The sequence below is a fragment of the Fistularia commersonii genome, chromosome 6 (genome assembly GCF_037954325.1).
Source record: "Fistularia commersonii isolate RoL2024-O1a breed Wild chromosome 6, RoL_Fcom_v1.0, whole genome shotgun sequence".
Lineage (NCBI taxonomy): Eukaryota > Metazoa > Chordata > Actinopteri > Syngnathiformes > Fistulariidae > Fistularia > Fistularia commersonii.
Window position 1 is genome coordinate 19,487,592 of NC_141289.1, and position 23,494 is coordinate 19,511,085.

Consider the following 23,494-nt stretch of genomic DNA (forward strand, 5'->3'; position numbering starts at 1 on the left):
TTTTATATGTGTATATATATATTTTTTATATGAGGTTAGATCTTGAGCTATAAAACAACATTGTATTTCCATAATAAAAGAGATAACCATGGAAAACGTAGTTTTTCTTCTGCTAAGAATGCAAAGCGAGTCCAAAGGAAACTGTAACCCAGAAACCGCGATACAAACAGAACCACTGGCTTGTTCAACCAGCACATCCTGGCACCTCACGGACTAGTATGACTTCACGCTGGACTGGAAATTTAATCGATTCTGTAGCAAATTCAAGCTCATCGTTTTGATATTTAGCAGAATGTGTTATAAAATGAAAATATAGCTTGAATTTGTTCATCGGTGCTTTAGCTGGTCCTGCCGTTAAAAACTTGTTTATGCTAGTGTTAATGAAGAAACAGTGGCTCTTAAGGGGTTCTTTATTGCCTTATAAAATAGAGTCCTAGCTTCATTTTCGTCGAGCGTAACGAGAATATGAAGAGCTTGCGAGCTTAAAGATGCCGCTGCGATTGTTTGCAACATCCTAAAAAAGAGCTGGGAACTGGGCTGACCCCCCCCCACGTACACCCGCAGTGTTTCACAGCTGAAAAAGAAGTTGAGGTGGTTGTTTTGGGGGTTTCTTGTTTTACGACGGCTCTGGTAGTTGTTAAGGGTCAGCTGTTTCTTGTTATGCCTCGGCGCTGGGGGGGGTTCGGGGGAGAACAAAGTTTTTTTTTGTTTTTTTTTTTTACCACAAGAGAGTCAAGGAGTTCCCCAGGGCATCTACAAAGATCCTCTCGGATTCTGCGTTTTCATCCGCGCGCTTTTTTGTTTACGCCAATATCATGGATACATCTGTAGAAGCGGTTGTTTTGTAAGCTAATTTTTCATCGACTTCTTCCCGTCTCGTGTTTTTTTCGAGCGTTGATTTTTCTGTTTCAGTCTTTTGCCTCTTTTATTTCTTCTTCCTCATCAAATGTGCTCGACGCATTTCGGTGCGGTACTAAAATAGCCATTCTTTTGCTGCTAAACCACTGAATGGCCTGCAGCTATGAGTGCAAGTGTATGAGTATATGTGTGAAAGCATGCCCACACAGGCCCTTTACACACACACACACACACACACACACACACACACACACACACGTAGATAATGTAGTCATACCCACACCAAAACGACAGAAGGGCAACAGTGAAACTATAGACTCCTGCAGATTTCTGTCTAGTCTTGGGTAACACGATTTCTCTGAGTCACTGCCACCTCCTCCCACTCCCATCATTCTGTCATTCAAAATGTACAAAAGTCAGATTTTCATAAATCACCGTTTCTATTTGGGATCTAAGATCACGGGGAGGCTGCTGACCAGAAAAATAACACCAATTTAGGTGCTTTATCCCCACCATCTGGCAGGGGTGGTACATCACCAGCGTCCTCCTAAAGTTAGTAAATGTATTTTTACAAGCCATGAATTACATACCGTAATTTTTTGGACTGTAAGTCACACTTTTTTTACATGGTTTTGCTGGTCCTGCGACTTATATATTAAAATATGTACGGTAATTTCACACGTTTGTTATTTTCACTCTGACAGTGCGCTCTAGTCTTGTGTGCCAGTATCTGCTACTCCTATTAATCCTTTACCGTGGAAAATCTAAGATTCAAACATCGACGTATAAAGACCTCTGAGAAAGACCGAACACAAATGCTCCCAAAAGGAAAATCACATTCTGCAGATTCCAAGCTGCAAGCAGTGAAATATGCAGCCGAAAACGGTCATCGAGCAGCAGAAAGCAAGTTTGGAGGGACGGGAAACTAGTGGAGGATACTGGAACTGAGATGAAGAAAGTGGGAAAAAAAGCGAATCGGGGGCTTAAAACTTAAAAAAGCTCGAGGAAGGAGTTCACAATTGAGTGCTTTAACAAGGTGCTTCCGGGAGAGGCTCTTCAACGCGGGTCGTTGCCAAGGCGATGAATAGACCGTACTTTCTGCACTATAAGGCGCACCTTAAAGCCCTTAATTTTCTCAGAAACCGACAGCGCGCCTTTTAATCTGATGTACCTTATATATGGATCAATATTGAGCCGCAAGAGGTCTCGCACCTACGGGAAGCACCCGCCGACGTAAAGAAGACAAAACAGAGTTTCCGAGGAAACAATGCGAGATGGCTACAGTTAGAACACGCAAACTTAACATCAGTGTATTCAGAGGCGGTCCTTCTTGGTGCTTTTGTTTTATGAAACACTTTGAACTGTGACAAATGGAGTCGGAAATACATTTTTTTGAATGAAGGCGGCGCAAAGAACTGACGGTACGTATGGTACTGTATTGTGAATGCGCTAACTTGTTTTGGGAGTGAACGGAGTTGTCAGAACGTTGGTTTGTATTCTTTTGTTAAAGTTTGACTGACTTATCTAACTGTTTTGTTGACATTCCCTCAAGCGCAGCTCCATTTAGTGGATGCATGACGCAACCCCAGCCACCACTGTAGCTTCTATTCTATGCGCCTTATAATGCAGTGCGCCTTATAGTAAGGAAAATACGGTAAATGACTTTACCTTCTTGGCGTTACCGCTTCATGCTACGCAACCGCCTCTCTATCAGAATACGGACAACCATATCCCTAAAACAGGCCCGCAGAAGAGGAAGTGGCGCAGTCCACCTCCCGAGTTGGCGGAGTTGCTCCGACGTGACATTGAGGAGGAAAAAGTCAACGGATTTAGTGATTTGGAGTGAGATCGAGAGTTTGGTGAACTTTTATGATTTGTTGTTTATGCTCTAGTTATCTGAAAGGCTGGTAAAATGTTACGTTTCCGTGGCAGACGTCTGTTGGTTGCGGTCTTGCACGTCCACTCGGACAGTACTCTGGAACTTGCCTTTCAAGGCGAATGGCTGTTCTTGGTCTCGGATTTATTGAATACGTTTCCCCCCCGAAATGCGACTTTTCTTCTTCGTCATGCATTTTTTGGCTGGTGCGACTTATACTCCAGAGCGACTTATAGTCCGGATAATACGGTATTCACTTATTTTAAAGTCAATTTTGAAAGTCATAACCGATTCTTAGTGGGAATCCAGTCAGTGGACTCTCACTTTTTCCCAGGAGTTACGTTCCAAAGCGTCCTGCGAAAAGGGAATTTCCAGTAAGTAGAGACGTTATAATTTTGATGGTATTTCCATGAATATATTTATATTAACCCTCGACGAACCTCACTCAACTCTTCACCGACCTCCCCGTGCTTTACTTTTGTTTTTTTTTCGGAAAGGTGGTTCTAAGCTGTTGCCGACCGACGGAACTGAACTGTATAAATCGTCCCGGTCTTGCGACATATTTTGCAGGGCTTTTTCGGCGTTTGTCGTCGCTGCAAGTCGTTTGAACGTGAGACTGGTCTTTCTTCCATTTCTTCTTGTCGCTTCTCTTCTTCCTCGCCGACGGATTTCATCATCTCGATTTGTCAACGAATCCGAATGGCGGTCTATTAAGCCGCAGATGTCGCTATTAAGCCATCTCCCCCAAGAATGCGTGGCAGCAAAGGAGATCTCGTATTTTATTTATTTTATAAAATTAATTTTAGTTTATTTTTATTTTTACTGTTGTTTTTTTTTTCTTCTTCTTAGTCTAGAATATGGCTATTTCATCACAAAACAAAAATTAAAAATACCGCAAAAAAAAAACACGCTAAATGATAAATTGCACGAGGGGAAAAAAAAACAAATTATAATTTTGGGGTTGTTAAAAGTATTTTATCATATGACTGAATTCGACACTCTCTACCCTGCATTCTATTTGATATCTAATTGGCGACCTTCCACATTCAACAACCTGTGAGTTTTGATATTGATCCAGCACTATTGACTCCCCTGTCCCTTGGATTGTTTGTTATGATTAAACCAAAGGTCATCGAATCGATGTCGAGGCCCAGCTGAAGCAGGGAGACGCTCTTTGGTTTCACCCTGGAAAATAATCCGAATGTAAACATTTCCATAACAAAAACCACATGAACGAGTCAGATCATTCCCGCTTTGTTTAGAATTATTCATTTTATACAAAGCTCCTCTGTTACCCCTGCTAAGGAAATTCATTTTTCTATTTCTTTTCACATGAAGCAGGTCAGAACTTTGAGACGATGTCTTTTGCGGGAATAATCTTCATAAATATATGTGCGATTTGTTTGAACATAGCTTACCGTCATTTTCTGACTATTAAGCGCACCTGAATATAAGCCGCACCCACTAAATTTAAAAAGTTCATATACAGGCCAGCCTTGTCTAGAAAAGCCACCAGTGTTCATTTTTAACATGAGATATTAACACAGAACTTTATTTTCACTTTTAATTTCACACTTAGCATACATGCCTTTTTCCGAACCATCCCAGTAACACATTTGGTTAAAAAAAAAAAAAAAAAAAATACCAGGAAGTGACAGATTTCTAACACTTAATCCACTAAGAATTAATCAGAAATTCTCCATCCCACTCTCAATGTCTTTTTTATCCTTGTTTGTCTTAGCCTGCACGCATCCTATCCATTTTTATTTATTTTATTCTTGTCATTGCTATTGTCACTCTTTTTATATTGTCATTTATTTTTGCTTGTCTATTTTCACCCTTACTGTCTTTTTTATTTTGCATTTTTATCCTTAACGTTGTTGTTGTTCTCCATGCTGTCGGCTTATTTGTGGATGTTTTTTCTGTTTTCTGTCTTTTAACTGTCTTTCTATTCATATTGATCTTTTACACGATAACAGCTCTATTGCTGTGACAAAATAATGTCCCCAATGGGGATCAATAAAGTTTATCTTATCTTAAAATGACTCGTAATATTTTTATTAATAAATTATTATTATTATTATTTAAAAATATTGTAAAAATATTTATCTTTTTTTTTTTTTTTTTTTTTAATATTTTTAGCTTTTTAGCCTTTAAAAATCCATAAATTGGTTGCATCATGGTGTAGAAAAAATAGCGGCTGATAGCTCGGAAATGACGGTATTCAGAAGTACACTGTAGATCGGATAAACTGGCCTTGGAAATGAACGTGCTGACGTATTTCCCTGGACTTTAAGTCCACGGGGGTCTTAGAGCAAAGACCCAGGGCGGACCAGCACCGCAAAACACCCTTCGCGACATGTGAGAGCGCGTGAAATCCATGTTGCCGTAAATCACTTGAACCTTGAGGCCGGAGGTGTCGCAGGAGCAATAAAAGATCTGACACGGCGCAGAGACCAAAGCGTGATGGGATTTCAATAAAAAGCTCCGTCGACCTTAAGTGGGCTGTTTTTGATAAGACGCCACCTGCCTTCCATCCATCCGATGTTTCATGTGGGCTTTCGTTTTGTTTTTTTTTATAAAGTGACCACCAACAGAACGGAGAAGAGGCGTCGGGTCCGTGACCTCCCGACACCGGTACCTTCCGAAAGGAGTAATAATTATTACGTGTCACCTGTAAAATATCCAGAATTATGGACCTTTTGTGTACCGTAGTATAAGACGCTTTTTTTTCCACAACAACAATGCGGCTGATTTATGTATTTTTGGCGGCTAGCGAGCTTCACAACGCCAAAACATTTAGCCTCGTCACATCGGACCTGAGAAATGAGTGAAATTCTGAGGCCGTTCAATTACGACACCAAAAAAAAGACGACTTTTAGTCAACCTTTAGTGCAAAGACCAAGATAGCGATCAGCTGGAGTAGGACAAAGCGGGGATGGAAAATGGATGGACTTTTCCTTGTCTTACTTTTTCTTAATAATTATTTTTAATAATTTTTCATCAGCTGTGTTACGGGTAAAAAAAAAAGCATTACCAGAACGTATTTGTGGATGTTACCGGTATGCATTTTCGATTAAATGTTTTAAAATACGTGTAAATGTGTTCCAACGTGGACACCTGCGGCCCATGTATGCACACGTATATTTATTTCCTTATTTTTAGCCGGTGTGGCTTATATTCATAATTTATTTCCGAAGAAAATCATGAAACAAACAGTCTAGCTTAGGTCAGATTAGCTTATTTGTTGTTTTTTTTTTTGAAGGTAGATTATTCCAGAATGTTGAGGTAACATGTATCCAATTTTGAGATGATTTAAAAGTGGTTCATTTTTAGTTTTCTAAGAAATACCCTGCTAATTGTTTTGATACTTTGCTATCTCTTGGGTAATTTCTTGTCATTTTAATCCCGATCATCTTGCAAATGTTAATTCCTGGTTGTTGTCTTTCTTATTTTAGGTTCTTTCTTTATTTTGGGTATTGATTGACCTGAGCCTTGTACCGGTTCTGTTACACGACATAAAGCAGCAAATGTTTTCGTTACTTCCATTCATTCTGTCTGAAATCACAACAGGCCGAACAAATTCTGCTTTTTCTTTTGACGTCTCCTTGACAAAAGTCTCTCTCGTGAGAGGCCTCCGAATGTAATTCTCGTATTTTATTGGATTTTATCGCTGAGTCAGGCATCACATTTCACATGTTCTCATTTTTGACGTGGTTTGTTCTCCCCGGCCATAGAAAACAGCTGGAGACAATCCCGATATGTACTTACGGCCCAAGGGATATTCATTAAGCCTGCAGTCCTGGCAACGCCGCGGCTCCTCAGACGCCATGGGATTTCCAGCCGGGCTCCTCATGCGGTGTGAAATCGTTCGTACAAGACGCGGCTTCTTTCTACATTAAAAAAAAAAAAAATCCCCATTTAACGGGCGGAAACATTTCGGTGTCGCAACACAACAAACGCGTAGGTAATCATGCACGACTGGAAATGACAGGCTTTTAGAGCCATTATGGTTTTTAAAATCACGGGTTCCCTTCGCTAAAAGACGTGCCATAAATCTAAAACTCCCGCATGTAGCGTCAACCCGATCGGACGGAAACCAGAGCTAAAATAACTAATAACTGAAATACTTTTCCCTAAATGTTTTCCACTTTGTCATGTCGGCCGTCACTTTGTCCCGGCAGCCCGGGATGAAAGATGGCGACCGCATTTAGAAATGGCTTTACCAACCATCATCTCCTCAGCTCCACATCGCCGCCGAGCGCTTTTCTTCCCGGTCCCGGCCGCAGAGGTCCCTTCAAAGACCGTCTGACGTGGAGTTTATCCAAAGAAGGAGCCGAATGACTAGGTTTTGGGCGCACGGAAAGGATCCCTTCCACTTCGGCCCGGTTTAGGATTTAACCGGTTTAAAAGGATCCGTGGGCGATGATTTATCGACGTTCTTAACGCTTTTTCCGCGTTCGTACCGGTTGGTTTTTGCACCCGATTACAAGATCTGCTCGTGGGATTGTGGAGAAATTGACAATAAAGCTGACTCTTGACTTTTGAATCAAAAAAAAACAATTCACAGTCGACCATCGCTACTTATATACATATATATATATACACTGCTCAAAAAAATCCTAGATCCTAGATCTAAATGAATGAAATATTCTTATGAAATACTTTGCTCTTCACACAGTTGAATGTGCTGACAACAAAATCACACAAAAACGAACAATGGAAATCAATTGTATCAACCCATGGAGGTCTGGATTAGGAATCACACTCCAAATTAAAGTGTAAAAACAAACTCCAGGCTGATCCAACTTTGATGTAATGTCCTTAAAACAAGTCAAAATGAATCTGTGTTGCTTCCTGAGTGGACACTATGATTTCACACAAGTGGGATTGACTTGGAGTTACATTGTGTTGTTCAAGTGTTCCCTTTATTTTTTTGAGCAGTATATATATATATATATATATATATATATGTACACACACATCATAGCAAGAGAGCTCAATAATTTCACACATAAGTCTCTCCAGAGTATAAGTCGCACCCCCGGCCAAACTATGAAAAAAACTGCAGCTTATATACTGAAAAATATGGTAATAAATATGAATATATATATAAAAAAAACAACAACGTCAAGGATAAAAATGGAGAACAGAATAAAATGTTATTGTTGTCGATTCTCATCCTTGTTGTTGTTATCTTTTGCTATCTTAAATTGTCTCTTTTGTTTATATTTATACTCATATTTATTGATATTGTCATTGTTGCGCTGCAGTGATGCAGAAATATCCCCTATGGGGATCACTAAAGTATTATCTTATCTTATCTTGCTGCAGAATATGTCTGTTGATATCCTGCGTCCCACCAGAAGATACAAACTGTTTTTCCAACATTATTAAATCCCGCTGGTGTCAATCATCTCGTTATTTCCCTCCCCGGCCTGCTGTCCTGAACGCACCACCCTGGATTCATTGTTATGTCTTCCATGTGTCTTCTCCACTGTCTCGGTATAAACCTCGTCACCAGATTAGTCATAGGATGTCGTTATTCTCGCGTTAAGCAAATTTTCGAGTGAGAAGATTTTGGCAACTGCTAGAAAAATTCAGCTGATTAAGAGCTTGGAATAAGAAAAACAACAACAATGAATTAACATTCGCAAGATGATCGGGACAAAAATGACAAGAAATTAGCCAAGAAATAGCAAAGTATCAAAACAATTAGCGGGGTATTTCTTAGAAAACTAAAAATGAACCACAAAGAAGACAAATTTGGATCATCTCAAAATGATGAATAATTATAATCTACCTTCACACAGTACCAGAAAGAAAAAAAACAAAAAACAAATAAGCTAAGCTGAACGAAGATAAACTGTTTGTTTCATGACTTTAATAAGAAGTAAATTAACCTAATTTCCACACGGGCTGAAAATAACTAACAATAAAAGTAACTTATAATAAATCTATGTGTACATATGTGCTAACATTTTTTTGTTACTTTTGATTAAATACATACCGGTTCAATTACCTAGAATAAAGCAAGGACCTGAAAAACGACCAAAAGAAATTTACATTAGAAAATCTGGACAAAATTTACAAGAAATTACCCAAGAAACGGTATAGTAGCAAAACAATTAGCAGGGTATTTCTTAGAAAACTAAAAGTGAACCACAAATAAGACAACATTTTGAATCATCTTAAAATTGGATACATGTTACCTTAACATTCTGGAATAATCTAGCATCAAACCAGAAAGAAAAAAAAAACAACAAATAAACTAATCGGAGCTAAACTAGACTGTTTGTTTCATGGTTTTAATTAAAAATATTAATTTCCAGACTATTGAGCGCACCTAAATATAAGTCGCACCGGTTAGAAATAACTAAATATGTGTACATATCTGATATCTACATGGAAAAAATGTTTTTACTACTTTTAATTAAATACATACCAGTAGCATCCACTAAATGCTTTTTTTTCCAAACAGCGCCTGTAACACGGCTGATGAAAAAGATGAATATTAAATTACAAAACCATTCATTTTCTATCCCCACAGTGTTAAAATGCATGTGGAAAAAGTGGTGGCTTATAGTCCAGAAATGATAGTATATCAAATATTTGTGTGTTACCTAATGCTGAATTCTTTTTATATCATGCAAATCACAATTCCGGTTGGTGTCACAAATAAATGTGTACTTTGTGACTTATTTAAATCGGACAAGAAAATGCATGATAATGATAAGTAAAGCGTCAAGTACAGTGATTTTTCAAATCTTTCGACCCACTGAAATATCAGTCCGATGTGATGAGGCTTAATGTTTTGGCGGCGTGAAGCTCGATTGTGCAGAAAATAAAAAGTCGGCGTGTTTTGTCATGGCGGCGGGAGCTTTGAGGCCGGTTTGATGTGGCGCTTATATCGGCTGCGTGGCCGTTTGAGGCTACAAAGTGCAGCAAAAACAGAAAAGGAAAAATATTTCCGCAATTCAAAATTGCCATATGATCATTTATTTGCATGCTCTCTATATTGCATCCATTTCTGGTGTTTTAATTAGTAAATTTTATAATTGTATACATAAAATTGTATAAATATAATATTGTAATATATACTATTTATACAATATTATAATATAATATTGTATATATATATATATATATGTATATCATTTTTTTAATTTAAAATGAAATTAAATATACACTTTTGACTTAAATAATGGGGTCATTTGTTCCAAATGTTTTGCCATTTATGACCATTTTTTTTAGAACGCACGTTACAAATTTTCAGGCTATTTCCAGTTGTTTCTCGTTCACTTTTGGCATGTTCCTAAATTTTTTAAAGGAAACAAATGATTGAATTATTTCACTTGTGCATGAATGTGCTGTTCTATTCATTTGTTTGCAAATAAAAGGAGCAAAGAAAATTCCCAGACAAAAACGATCATAACTTCTGAATTGTAACAGTAAACCTTCTCTTTAATCTCGGGCATGTTATTTTGCAGATTTACCGTCTCGGGATATCGTCTTAAATTCAAACTCCGGGATTAAAAACATAAGGATTTTAATTGTATTCTGCTAAAAAAAAAAAATTCACCACGCAGGATGAGATAAATCTAATAAATACCCGAATAAAGCGAGCCGCCCCTCCGTTCTAACCGAAAACCACCTGCTTCCCCTCGGACGGGATATTTTAAGGTGCGTGTTTTCGTGCTGCAGGCGGTGATAAGGTTTTTTTTTTCTCGATAAACTCGGCGTAGGAAGAGGAAGAGGAGGAAGAGTTGAGTGACAGTGTTGTAAGACGACAGGAAACATGGGGCTGCAACGCCCTGATCGAAGGAGACAAGATGTGCTCTTCCTCTTTCTGTTTTTCTCAGTTTCAGGCGTCTCTTCGCTGCTTCGAGCACCGAGATCGGCGTTTTTTTTTAAGAGGGGCGAAATTAAGCGCGGGGAGATTATTTGTTTATCTCCTGTTTGTTGTGTTTTTTGTTTTTTTTTTCGCCATGATGCAGTGTTACACTGATATGACTTGGATAACTAGAAAATAAAGTTGTATTTTAACCTCCCTGCACAACTGAAGGACAACAGTTTGTTTGTTTTTATGTTTACGTTTTGTATTTATGTGATCGGGGAAATAAATTCACAATTTTTTCAGCACCCTCAATTGATTAATAACCTAATTATAATGGGATCTTTATCAACTTTCAGCAGAAAAAAAACAGACATTTGGATAATTATGTGATCGTGTGCAACAATGAGGTGAAAATAAGATGAAAACGTCTTTTTTTTTTCATCCAAATGCAAAATTATTCTGGCGTCAAATAGACTTTGACGTAAGAACGGCATCGCTCTCTTCTCCTGGTTCTACAAAAAAAAAAAAAAAATTTTTGATTAAAATTAATTAAAAATCGATTAAAATTTTTAATCAACAATTTCCTTCCGGATAAATAAAGTTGCTCTTATTCTTTAAAAAAAAGACTTGACAAATCACAACTCTTTGTAGTTACAGTTAACACTTAAGACAATTTATATTTCATTGTATTTCTTATTCTCCCTCCTTTCTACTATTATCTATTATGGTTTTGTTTTTACTTGAAACTCTGGCACAACAATTTCCTTCGGGATAAATAAAGCCGTTCTCATCTCAAAAGAGACAAAATGAAGCATCACCCTGTATATAATAGTCACGGAAATATCACAAAACGTTAAAACCAAGTCCTCTAACCGGCTCCCGTCTCCTTTTCCTGCAGCCACCATCAAAAAGGGCTCGAACGGCTGCAGCTGGACCAGCGAGAGGAGCCTCATGTTCGGTGAAAACCCTCAGAACGCCCTGAACTCCACCTCGGCGCCCTCCCACGTCACCTCCATCGACGGCGTCAGCTTCTCCGAGGGAGACCTGCTGCTCCAGGTGGGACGGCGAGCGCGCAAAAAAAAGCCGACGGAGTGTGTGAGGAGTGTGTGACGGGCGGGGTTGTGTTTGCTCCGCAGGCTCTGAACGGCTTCGTGCTGGTGGTGACGGCCGAAGGCTACGTCTTCTACACGTCGCCGACCATCCAGGACTTCCTCGGCTTCCACCAGGTCAGAAAGCCTCTTTACGGCGAAAACGTCTGAACAAAACCAACACAAACGGCGCTTTTTGTTCTTAAATAGATTGTTACGTTTGCAGTGTAGAAGCAGAAAAGAAAGAGATGATTTCATAAATATCTCCATGACAAAAAAACCCTGATTAAATAATTTACCGACTATTCAGCGCACCTGAATATAAGCCGCGCCGGCTAAAAATAACGAAATAAATCTACATGTACATAAGTGATATTTACACAGAAACATTTTTTTTTGTTCCTTTCAAAAAATGAACCACAAAAAAGCCAAAATTTTGAATCATCTCAGAATTACCTATAATAATCTACCTGCAAACCAGAAAGGAAAAAAAAACAAAAAGCTAAGCTGAGCTAAGATAAGTTGTTTGTTTCATGATTTTAATAAGAAATAGTTCATTAAATTACCCTGTTTTCCTGACTATTGAGCGCAGCTGAATATAAAAATATATAACAAAATATATAAACAAAACAAATAAACATTTTTTTGTTACTTTTTTTTTGAACCACAAATAAGACAACATTTTGAATCATCCCAAAATGATTTATAATAATAATAATCTACCTTCACACAGTACCAGAAAGAAAAAAAAAAAAATAGGCTAAGCTGAGCGAAGATAAACTGTTTGTTTCATGATTTTAACAAGAAATAAATGAATCTAATTTCCACACCGGCTAAAAATAACTAATAATAAAAATAACTTCTAATAAATCTATGTGTAAATATGTGCTATTTACACAGAAACATTTTTTGTTACTTTTAATTAAATACATACCGGTTCAATTACCCAAAATAAAGCAAGAACCTGAAATAAGAAAAACAACAACAAGGAATTAACTTAAAGATGATCGGGACAAAAATGACAAGAAATAGCAAAGTATCCAAACAATTAGCAGGTTATTTCTTAGAAAACTAAAAATGAAACACAAATAAGACAAAATGTTGAATCATCTCAAAATGATGAATAATAATCCACCTTCAAACCAGAAAGAAGAAAAATAACAAATTTTGTTACTGTTAATTAAATACATTTAATTAACATTAAATACACGGTTCAATTTCCCAAAATAAAGCAAGAACCTGAAATGAAAAAAAAAAACAAGAAGAAATTATCATTAGTCATATGATCAGGAAAAATTAGAAAGAAATTACCCAAGAAATAGCAAAGTATCAACACAAATAGTAGCAGGGTATTTCTTGAAAAACTAAAAATGAACCACAAATAATCAAACATTTTGAATCAAATATCTGTCCGTGTTCCCCGAAGACAAAGATGACATTTTAAACGGTCCATAACTTAAAAATATCAAATATCTTATCACGGGAAAGAGGATTTTTAGGTTCCACCACTTCATCAGAATCTCTTTCACGGATAATCCAATCTAAGTGAAAATATAAATCTGAGTCGCAGCTGCCGGATGGAAAAATCTGGAAATAATCGGAAAAAGCCTCGTTTATCTTTATATAAATACACACGTGTGATTCTGGTTCCCGTTTCCATGGAGACGTTTCTCGTACCGACACGAGAAACGAACCCCTCGTCGGTAAAATCGCTTTAGCAGCCGCGAAGCGCTCGGGGTTCAGAGGGTTAATCACCGTAAGTTAAACTATTTGACATTTAATATTCGGAGCTGCCTCCATAAATCCTACGGCTCTTTTATTCCTTTTCATTTCCTGTTGCGCTCTTTGTATGTTCAAACCCCATAAGTCAAGTCACCAATAAAAACAGACAACAGTTTCTTGCGGAATCAAGCCAGATAAAATGTATGGAATAATAAGTAGCATCTGCCGCGCCGACCCGAGATGTTTATCGACCGATGGCAGAGGCGAAAACTAATATCGCGGGAGTCGGGAATACTTTTGTGCGCCTTTGGAGAAACCATAATGAAAGGGTTGAATTTTGGGGAAAAATGTGATTCGATTCGTCATATTTGTTTTTCGTGATGAAAATTACAGGCCTTTTTTTTTTTTTTTCTTTTTTTTTTAATTTAGTCCCGGCTGCAAAACGTTCACGTCGGGGGAGAAATCGCATCCGCTGATACGTCGTGATGTTTTTTTTCTGCGTCGCCGTGGCGATGAGCGACCTTCGCCGACCTCCACGGCGGCGTGTTTTGCCCCCATGCCTCCTTCCTCCTCCGCCGTAGATGCGCGGTTCGTGTTTCCAGGCCAGGAAACGAACACGATGTTCTCTGTATTGTGGTAGAAACAAGAACGCTGGCATCGTCTGACAATTAACTCTTCACCGCCAGCGCTTTTCGATATAAAAGTTGCCAGCCACCTATAAAAAGTTCAAGACCCGCAGAATGTTCGCATTTATAAATATCCCGGCGGGGAACATGACGGAAAAATTAAAAAAAAAAAAAGAAAACCTCGATGTTTGAAGGGCGAAGGATGAGTCCGGCGTTGTTTTTAGACGCTTGTGAACCCACCGGCCACCTGTCAGGACTAGAGTTTCCCCATTTGAAGTCCCCATTTTTGTTTTCGCATGCAGGCTCTTTTATAACCGCGGCGCAATTTGTCGGACAGAACAGGAAATATAAAGCGCGTCCAAGCGGAAAGCCGACAATGTGCACGCAAGCGGGCCGACGAGTTAGGCGTCTGCGCCGACGCTAACGTCGCGGACGCGGCGCGTGCCGGAGCCGCGGCTTGTTTTGGAAAAACATGCTGCGCCTCCGGACGTGGAAGTCAGCTTCGTTGTCAATTTCTGCGCGGATACCGGACGTGCAGAGGAAGCGAAAAGACGTTTCTCATCTCAAAATAAGTGTAAAGTGCACGCGTTAAAGAGAAGCAGCAGAATTTATTCATTGTTTTGTGGACAGTTTTAATGCAAAGGTCAGTAAGTAGCAACCAAATTGTATATATAAGAGCAGCACGATGTTTTTTTCTGTGCAAAGTAGCAGTAATGCAAAAAAAAAAAAAGGTAAGATATAATAATGATAAAATAAAATAATGAATAAAAAAAAGAAAAAAAAAGCTAAGAAATAATAATAATAAAATAAAGTAATAAATAATAAAAAGAAAAAAAGCTCAGAAATAATGATAAAATACAATAATAAATATAAAAAGCTAAGAAATACTAATAAAAAAATAATAAATAAAAAAGCTAAGAAATAATAATAATAAAATAAAGCAATAAATAATAAAAAGAAAAAAAAGCTCAGAAATAATGATAAAATACAATAATAAATATAAAAAGCTAAGAAATACTAATAATAAAATAAAATAATAAATTAAAAAAAAAAGAGAAAAATCTTAAAGGCTGACAGCAGGCTGAGAGAGGACGGCAGATCGTTTAGGTTTTTTTCATAAACACCTCCAGTGGACATTCAACACCTTCAACCCGGCGTTTTTTCAAAATGTTTTCTCGCCTGCGGAAATTTCATTTCCTTTTCTCTGCGGTTGTTCATTGATTTAAAAAAGAAAAGCAGCACATATTGTGTTTTATGCATCGCATAAAGGCAACAGCAAAAAAAAAGGATACATGCCGTGTTATTCATTTTAAATAAAACGGCTCCAAGCGGCTCATTGAGTGGTAAAAGTTTCTAGGTGAGCAGCTACTGTTGATAATGCGTACGTATTAATCGGATGACATCGGCGCGCTCCCACCTACGTGTACGTTGTGCACGTTTGTCCATGCACGTTTGCTGGCGCGGGTTGGGAACCAGCAAATTTAAGTATTTTCCTTCAGTAAGAATAAGAATAAAAACAACTTTATTTATCTTGAAGGAAATTGTTGTGCCAGAGTTTCAAGTAAAACCTAGCAATAATAAATAATAGTAAGAAATTGTATAAACAGTAAAAGAAAAACAAAAAAAAACGGGGCAGAATAAGAAATACAAATAAAACTATAAAGTGTCAAAGTCAAGGCTATAAAGTGTTTTACATTACATTTGGCAGACGCTTTTATCCAAAGCGACTTACAATAGAGGACATAAGGACTGCAAATAACACTTGCAAACACAAGATGCACAGGAAAATACAAGATGCACAGTTTTAAGGTCTTAAGTACAAAATAACTTTCAACCCAACATCTTACGCCTTTTTATTTATTTCTTTTACAGAGTTCAAAATGTTTTGTTGCATGCAGAAATTGAATTTTGTTTTCAATGCAGTTGTTCCTTGATAATAAAAAAATAAATAAAAAATAGAAATAGCGTCAAGGCAACAAAACAACGTTATATGCTGGCTTCATTTTAAATCTCAAAACGGAAAGTGACGATAAAAGCATTCCTCCTGAGTTGAGAGAAAGGTTACCTGGTAAAGACCCGGACAGAAGATGCCCGACAGTTACAAAAACGTCCTTCTCGCCCAACATCTTCAGGTGTTCGCTAAGCTAGGTCGGGTTTAACGGCGAGTCTTTATCGCCTGTCAGACGGTCTTGTTTCACGGCGCTCCCGGCTTTACGAGGAGTGTATCCGCCGCTCGGCAGTCGTGTTGGTCCAGACAACAAGTGAAAATGTGGGAGAAACACATGTTTGCCATGTGCCTCCGGCTCTGTGTGAGAACCAAACTGCTCCGTTGGCTGTGAACTCTTGACTTGTAAACACATCCGCTTGAACCGGGGTGAAATAAAAAGAAAAGAGAAAAAAAAAAAAAAAGAAGATGCCAGGGTAGAACACACGTGGTGTACACACACACACACACACATTCACCAAAACCCACACACACACACACACACCATGCGCAGCACGGCTTATTCGCCAGCCGAAGCCAGGATGCTAATCAGGACAGGAAATGTGTTGTTATCTCGGCGGCGGCGGCTGCCGAAACCCCCGAAATCATCAGCTGCTTCGACGGTTTCCATGACGCCGACGTTATTTTTACTAGAATCCGCATTTACGACAGATAAACCGCTCCGGCACCCATGCAAAAGTCAAAATAGATCAACTGCGACGACAGCTGGGTTCGCTACGCCCTCGGGTTAAAAATGAGGTCATTTTATTTTCTGCATTACATTCCAGGCTGTAGAGTTTAAATGCCGATTTTGCCGCGGCAAAGTAAAAACAACCCGCAGCCGCAGCACAACAGCAGGCCGATCGGAAGTTATTTAAGTTATCGGAAGTGTCGGGAAAGAATGAAACATCTGTGGCGTTTTTTTTTTTAATAAATTCACAGGTAATCGAGCAAAACTGCAAGAGATCGCCTTCAAAAATTGTTCTTCACTTTCAGGCTCTTCCTTAATTCTCCTGCGGTAAAAAAAAGAGAGAAACAACTTCATTTTATACAATTTCTTATTTGTATTGTCCAGGACTACAGATAGAAATTAGATAGAAATTAGCTATGAGCTATAATCTGGTACAAACATCTCTGCCTCTGTGCTTAATGTATTTGTACACTGTCCTAATAAACTTCTAAACAAACAAATAAACAGAAAATAAAATAATAAAAATAAAATAATAAAATATAAAATAATAATAACATAATATAAATAATATAATATAATAAATATAATAAAATAATAATAATAAAAAATAAAAATAACAGAAAATAAACAAAACAGAAATAAGAAAACCTGCAGTATAACAACAAGGTGATTGGAAGTCATCAAGCAATGACCTCAGATTCATTCACAGTGTTGAGAAACAATGAAAAACTGCCGTTTTCTTTGATTTATCGGTGAAACATAATCAAGAGATGACCTCAAATTCAGCCAGAAAGCGTCGAGAAGTAATGAAAAATCGTCAGTAAATGTTGCAAAACTGCAAGAGGTCGCCTCCAAAACATGTTCTGCACTTTCAAGCGTGATTCCTCCCAAAAAAAAAAAAAAGAGAAAACTTTTCATTCACAAGAAAATTTAGAATATAACAGCTGATCGGAAGCAAAGGGAAGCCGGAGCATGAAATGAAGACCGTCTGCAAAAAAAAAAAAAACGGAAAACAAGGGAAACATTATTTCCCTTCATATCAACGTGAGAAATTAAATCAAGAAATGTTGATAAATTGACGGCGAATCGAGTGTTCAAGCTGTTTCTTCACTCGCAGGCTTTTGCCGTGACTCTTCTCTAACTCTGGAAAACCTCAAATCCCGACTCCCGGGAGTCGCTTTTGACCTCGACAAAGGCCGGCGAGCGGATCCGAGCCCAGTTCCAGCGCCGCCGCTAACAAAGGAGGCTTTTGTGTGGGGGTTTGTTTGCTGACGGTTGAGTAACAGAAAGGCGGCGGCGGCGGCGGCGAGGCGTGTCTCCCAGCACCTCAGCATGTGCACAACAACGCCTCTGTGTTTCCACCGCGTTCTCCTGTCAGTCAGAGCTTCCAGTGTTGTTCTCATCACGTACGTATGCGCGTGTTTACACTCGCATCATCGGTCCAGAGCGCCGCCCGCCAGGACAAACACTCCGGCTCCCAGAACTGGCGCCGCCTCCGTCCCGGTGGCCCCGTCCACCCGACACGCCGTGCGTCGTTTATTCCAGCGTTTCCCAACCTTTTTTGAGCCACGGCACATATTTTGCATGAGAAAAATCACACGGCAAATAAATATGTCAAAAACATTTTTTTACCAATTAGAATGAAACCGTAGGCTCTGTTTACTTTGTGTGAAATCTAATATATCTAATATCTGTAGATTAATCAAGTTGCAATGCAAATTTCCCACTGATGTGCAACTTTTCCAGAACACTTGACATGTCATCAATATGTCTGAAAATGGTATTATTTGAGAGAACTGGCTATTTCTTTATCAACGCCAGAGCCGAGCGTTTCTTCTCCAATGATTTTGCCGGCAGGTCGTATTAATGTTTTGCTGTTTGGATTTAGAGACGAGTTCAGCAACTTTATAGCGGCTTTCACCGCTTTCTCACTGGTCTTGGTAGTTTTCAACAACGCCGCCTGTTTGTTTACGCCGATAAAAGTACCGTCATTTCCGGACGATAAGCCGCGACTTTTTCCACGTAAACAACGATGCGGCTAATATATGGACTTTTTTGGGTTGGGGGGGGGGACGCTGACGAGCTTCAGGACGCTAAAACGTTTCTCCTCGTCACGTCGGACCGATGAAATGACCGGGAAATTCTTAGTCCGTTCAACTCCGACACCGAAGAAGACGACTTTTGACGGTTTTAGCGCGCAGGAGGAAGACCGAGGTAGCGACCGGCTAGTCCAGGGGTCGGCGACCCATCTTTACACTGCGGCTCCGAGTGGCTTGGGAAAATAAATGATAAATATTTAATTGAAGTATATTTCATTTGTGTTAAGTCCTTTTTTAACTTTTAGTTCCAAGTTGGAAGATTATTGCGATCTTGAAATATTCAATAAAATTATATTTATTATTTTTCGCCGCTTAAAATAACGTCACCCTCACGGAAGCCGGTGTACCCGTAAAGTCCCGATTTGCAGATGTTGTGCGCAGAAGTTCGGGAGCAGAAGTCCCATAAACCAGGTAAAATAAATATTTATGAAGATATTTTGCAAATATTTTTATTGTTTACTGACACAGTGATTTTTTTCCTGATTTATTTTTAAAATTCAGGTCAAAGCTCCGCTACATGCTCTGAAAGCTCAAAATGAGTTCATTACATAATTTAATTTTCTCTGTGATACTTTGTGAATTTCAGAAGCAACACACTACACACTTGTTTATACAAAGTGTAAAGGTAATAAAAAGCAATATATACAGTGCTACCTTTATTTTAGACGTCAAAAAGAAATCGCGGCTCCCAGTGTTTTCTTTTCCGAGGAAACCGGGTCCAAATGGCTCTTTGGTTGTTCAGGTGGTGCGGCTTATATTGAGGTGCGCTCAGTAGTCTGGAAATTGGGGTACTTTTTATTTTAAAAATGCATCACATAAAGCGTCACTAATCACTGATACACAGATGCACAGGTTCATTCACTACCCGTCGCCATGGAATGTGCACGCTGCCCACATAGACATAGGAAAACACATTATTTGCGTTGGATAAATCATTTTCGGACCAATCGGGTGAAAGCGGGCATTTTTCCACGGCGCACTAACGTGGTCGGGAAACACTGGTTTATTAGACCTTTTTTTTTCATCTCCATTCGCTCCTTTCTGATGAAAAATACATATTTTTCCGTCGGTCGACTTCGCTCGACTGAATTTTCCCCGAATTATTCATTTGCCGGCTCGTGACGGGACCTTTTTCTTTTGGAAGCGCGAAGCTGCCAGACCCTCCTTCCAAGCCTGATTTAATGCTGGGACTTTTGGGGGGGGAAATGTACATTTTTAGATTCATAAGATCTTCATGCAGGTATCAGATATCTGGAAAATCTCCCACACAGAAACATTAACGGAGGGTGACTTTCATTTATTTCTTTTTATGGGATCTGCTGCTCGTTTTGAAAAGGTTTCCATGAGATCCAACATGCGTTTTCGATGTTTTGTCTTTTTCGTCGACTGTACGACCATTGTTCTTTCCTTGTTTTTTGTGTTTGTTTGTTTTTTTTTATTCCTCCACTGATTTCTTAAATATCTTCCCGCAGGCCGGAGGTCATTTCTGGCTCATTGTCCTTTGTTTTTTTTTTTGGATACCATGGTTTACTATCACCAGTCAATCCATGGCATTTCCCATGATTTTTTTTTAAAAACAAGCAGATTTGCAGAAGACACGTTCTGCGTCGGAAGCGGACGGTCCGGCTTGATCCGTGGATATTTGCCTTTGGGTCGGCGAGACGTTCGGCCTGCAGCCAAGCCTTCGGGGCTAATTTACCCACGTCTGCCGGATGCATACAATTACAAAAAAATGAATACAAAGACAACAAATGCAGGTTATATACACTACAGGACTGTATCGGAAAATTAGAATATTGTGATAAAGTTCTTTATTTTCTGTAATGCAATTAAAAAAACATCTTCCAATATTTTGAGATAGGATTTTTGAGTTTTCTTAAGACGTAAGCCATAATCAGCAATATTGAAATAATCAAAGGCTTGCAATATTTCAGTTGATTTGTAATGAATCCAGAATGTAGGACATTTTTGTTTTTATAATTGCATAACAGAAGATAAAGAACTTTATCACAATATTCTAATTTTCTGAGACAGTCCTGTTTATTCCAAATTATTCGACTCAACACTTTGGAACGGCTCAATTTTATGCAATTTATATTTTGTTCATCATATACAAGAAATTAAATTAAAATAAAATAAAAAATTCAATCAAATTAAAAATAAACATATAATGAAAATATATATATTTAGTCTTGCATATCTGGTCTTTATCTGCTGTAATTTGTATTCATGTCTGTTTCATGAAGGTTTTTTTGTTTTGTTTTGTTTATTGCAAAAACACATCATGTTAAATGTGCTGGTAGCAATAAGCAGATATCTGCGGTCATGGAAAAGGACACGATCACGCGTTAATTCACGTAAAATGTGTCGCGGCTTTGCTTCGGCAAGTCCGACTGTCGTCATTGGGAGTTATTCTCGTAACCGTGGCGACCAATCGCGCATCAGTCAGCAGCCCCGTGCGCACACACAATCCCTTTTCTGCAAAAAAAAAAAAAAAGAACCTGGTTGAGAGTGAAGCGTTTGCCTTTAAACCAAAATGATTCAAAAGAATCATCCTGATGATCTTTTCATGTGTGTGTGTGCGTGTGTGTGTGTGTGTTCCAGTCGGACGTGGTCCATCAGAGTGTGTTCGAGCTGATCCACACGGACGATCGAGCTCTCTTCAGACGGCAGCTTCACTTCGCCCTCAACCCCCAGTCCAGCAAGCAGGACGACTTCGACCAGAGTCCCAGTAAGTACTAAATAACTTTAAAACGAGATAAGATCAACTTTATTGATCCCCGTAGGGCGGGGGTGTCAAACATTCAGGATCATTTGAAATTAAATGCAATTCAATAATTTTCCGCTGGAATTTTCATTCAATTTTCATATAAAAATGGACGACGTCCTGTTTATTTACAAAGACGCACGGGAAACCTTTGCTTTGGTGTGTTTGCAACAAGTTTCGGTATTTAAGGAATATAATATTCGGCGCCGCGACGAGACTCATCGCGGCGAAAAATATGACAGCTTGTAAAGAAACTGAGAAGAGATGAGATCAAGCGGTCGACTTTCACCGGTAGCTGAGTAATCGGTAAAAGCTAGCTAGTTAATTGCTAGCGAAAATATGCAATTTAATGTTAGTCAGCAGCTTCGCTACAAAAGAGTAGAATGGAATTCTACTGTTCATGCAACTTTATACATTTTCAGTGTGTATTGTATGTGTTTGCATGTTTACATGGATGAAGTTCACACACTTACAGGACAGGTGAAGACTTTCTTCCTTACGCATTTAATAGCACTCTTTAGTTTGTAAGGTGCAGGCAGGGATTCAATTTAGATTTTATATGCACATGTGTAAAGGGTTTAAAACTCCCTTTCTTTATAAGTCTCATTTAATCTTAAAGTGCATTACTATATTTTTCAATACCAATTACTTGTTAAAGTTTTGTGCCTTTGTACGATCAGTGGGATCGGTTGCAATGCATACATGTGAATGATAAAAGTAAATTACATGTTTGTAAAAGGATTGTACTTTAAATTCCTTGTAAAGTCCTTGTACTTCTTTATACCAAAACAGAGGAAAGACATGATATTTTAGTTATTTATTGCTGAGTATGCTATTATTTTACCTCGGCTGTATGTGGCGTTTGACAGTTATGTCAAAAAAAAAGGAATTAAGTATGAATGCAAATGTAAATATAAATAGAAAGGCAGAAGACAGGCGATAGCGAGACAAAAAAAAATCTATTTGATTAAATAAATGAACAGGAAAAGTCAGTTTATCATCAGGAATCCAAACACAAATAGTCTGTAAATTAGGAAAAATAAGCAAAAAAAAAAAAAAAAGATCATAAGATTGTAAAAATGATTGTAGACCTTGAAGAATTATTAAATAAATAAATAAATAAATAAAATAAAATAAAATAAAATAAAAAAAAAGCCCCCCCAAAAAAAAAAAAAAAATCCACGCTTGTTCGAGAGGTAAAATATGTTTAATTCTCCACGGAACCGTCGTCGTTGGTGGGAGTCGGCGCTCACAGGTGTGTGTGTTGTCGCTCGGCAGGTGAGCAGAGCAGCGAAGACGTCACCAGCGGCATGATGGCCTACGACCCTCAGCTCATCCCGCCTGAAAACTCCTCCTTCCTGGAGAGAAACTTCTGCTGTCGCTTCCGCTGCCTGCTGGACAACTCATCCGGCTTCCTGGTAACACACACACACACACACACACTTACAGCAGGAAACACACACCCTTGGAGATGATGTAACACAATTGTTCTTCTAGCCGCTCCCAACTTTAGCCGGTTGCGTTAAATTCAGCACGTCGAGAATAAACGGCTCGATTGTTGCTCGGTGGGATTATTGTTTTACTTTTTTTTTTGTTTGTTTGGATATTCTTCACCGGTGGCGGTGTCGTTTTATTTTTTAAAAAGAAAACACATAAAAATGACAGCTTTAACAATAACATGCAGTGCAGTGGGAGTGTGTGTGTGTGTGTGTGTGTGTGATAGATGAGGGAAGAAGAAATAAATGGTGTTTGAATCATGGCTTTACCGAAGGGGTCCATAACTCAAGATTAGCTTCATTATGTGTTACTGATGTGGATTTTATTCCATAATAACATTTGAGGTCATTTTAATATCAGTTTCTCTTCGCGGCGATGCGGCCGTCATTACTCGGAAACACTTTTTAAATCAAACGGTGACCTCAGAGAAACATCGCTCTCCATGAATC

At 38.6% G+C, this 23,494-nt stretch overlaps 1 protein-coding gene across 1 annotated transcript in view; it reads left to right on the top strand.

The window, feature by feature from the left end:
- LOC147233581 (uncharacterized) overlaps positions 1–23,494 on the top strand; it is a 111,198-nt gene that overhangs the window by 73,387 nt on the left and 14,317 nt on the right. The window contains exons 3-6 of the mRNA XM_086148550.1: positions 11,470–11,627; positions 11,708–11,797; positions 21,386–21,512; positions 22,827–22,966. Coding sequence (XP_086004676.1) covers positions 11,470–11,627; positions 11,708–11,797; positions 21,386–21,512; positions 22,827–22,966 — 515 coding nt within the window. The remainder of the gene's footprint in view (positions 1–11,469; positions 11,628–11,707; positions 11,798–21,385; positions 21,513–22,826; positions 22,967–23,494) is intronic.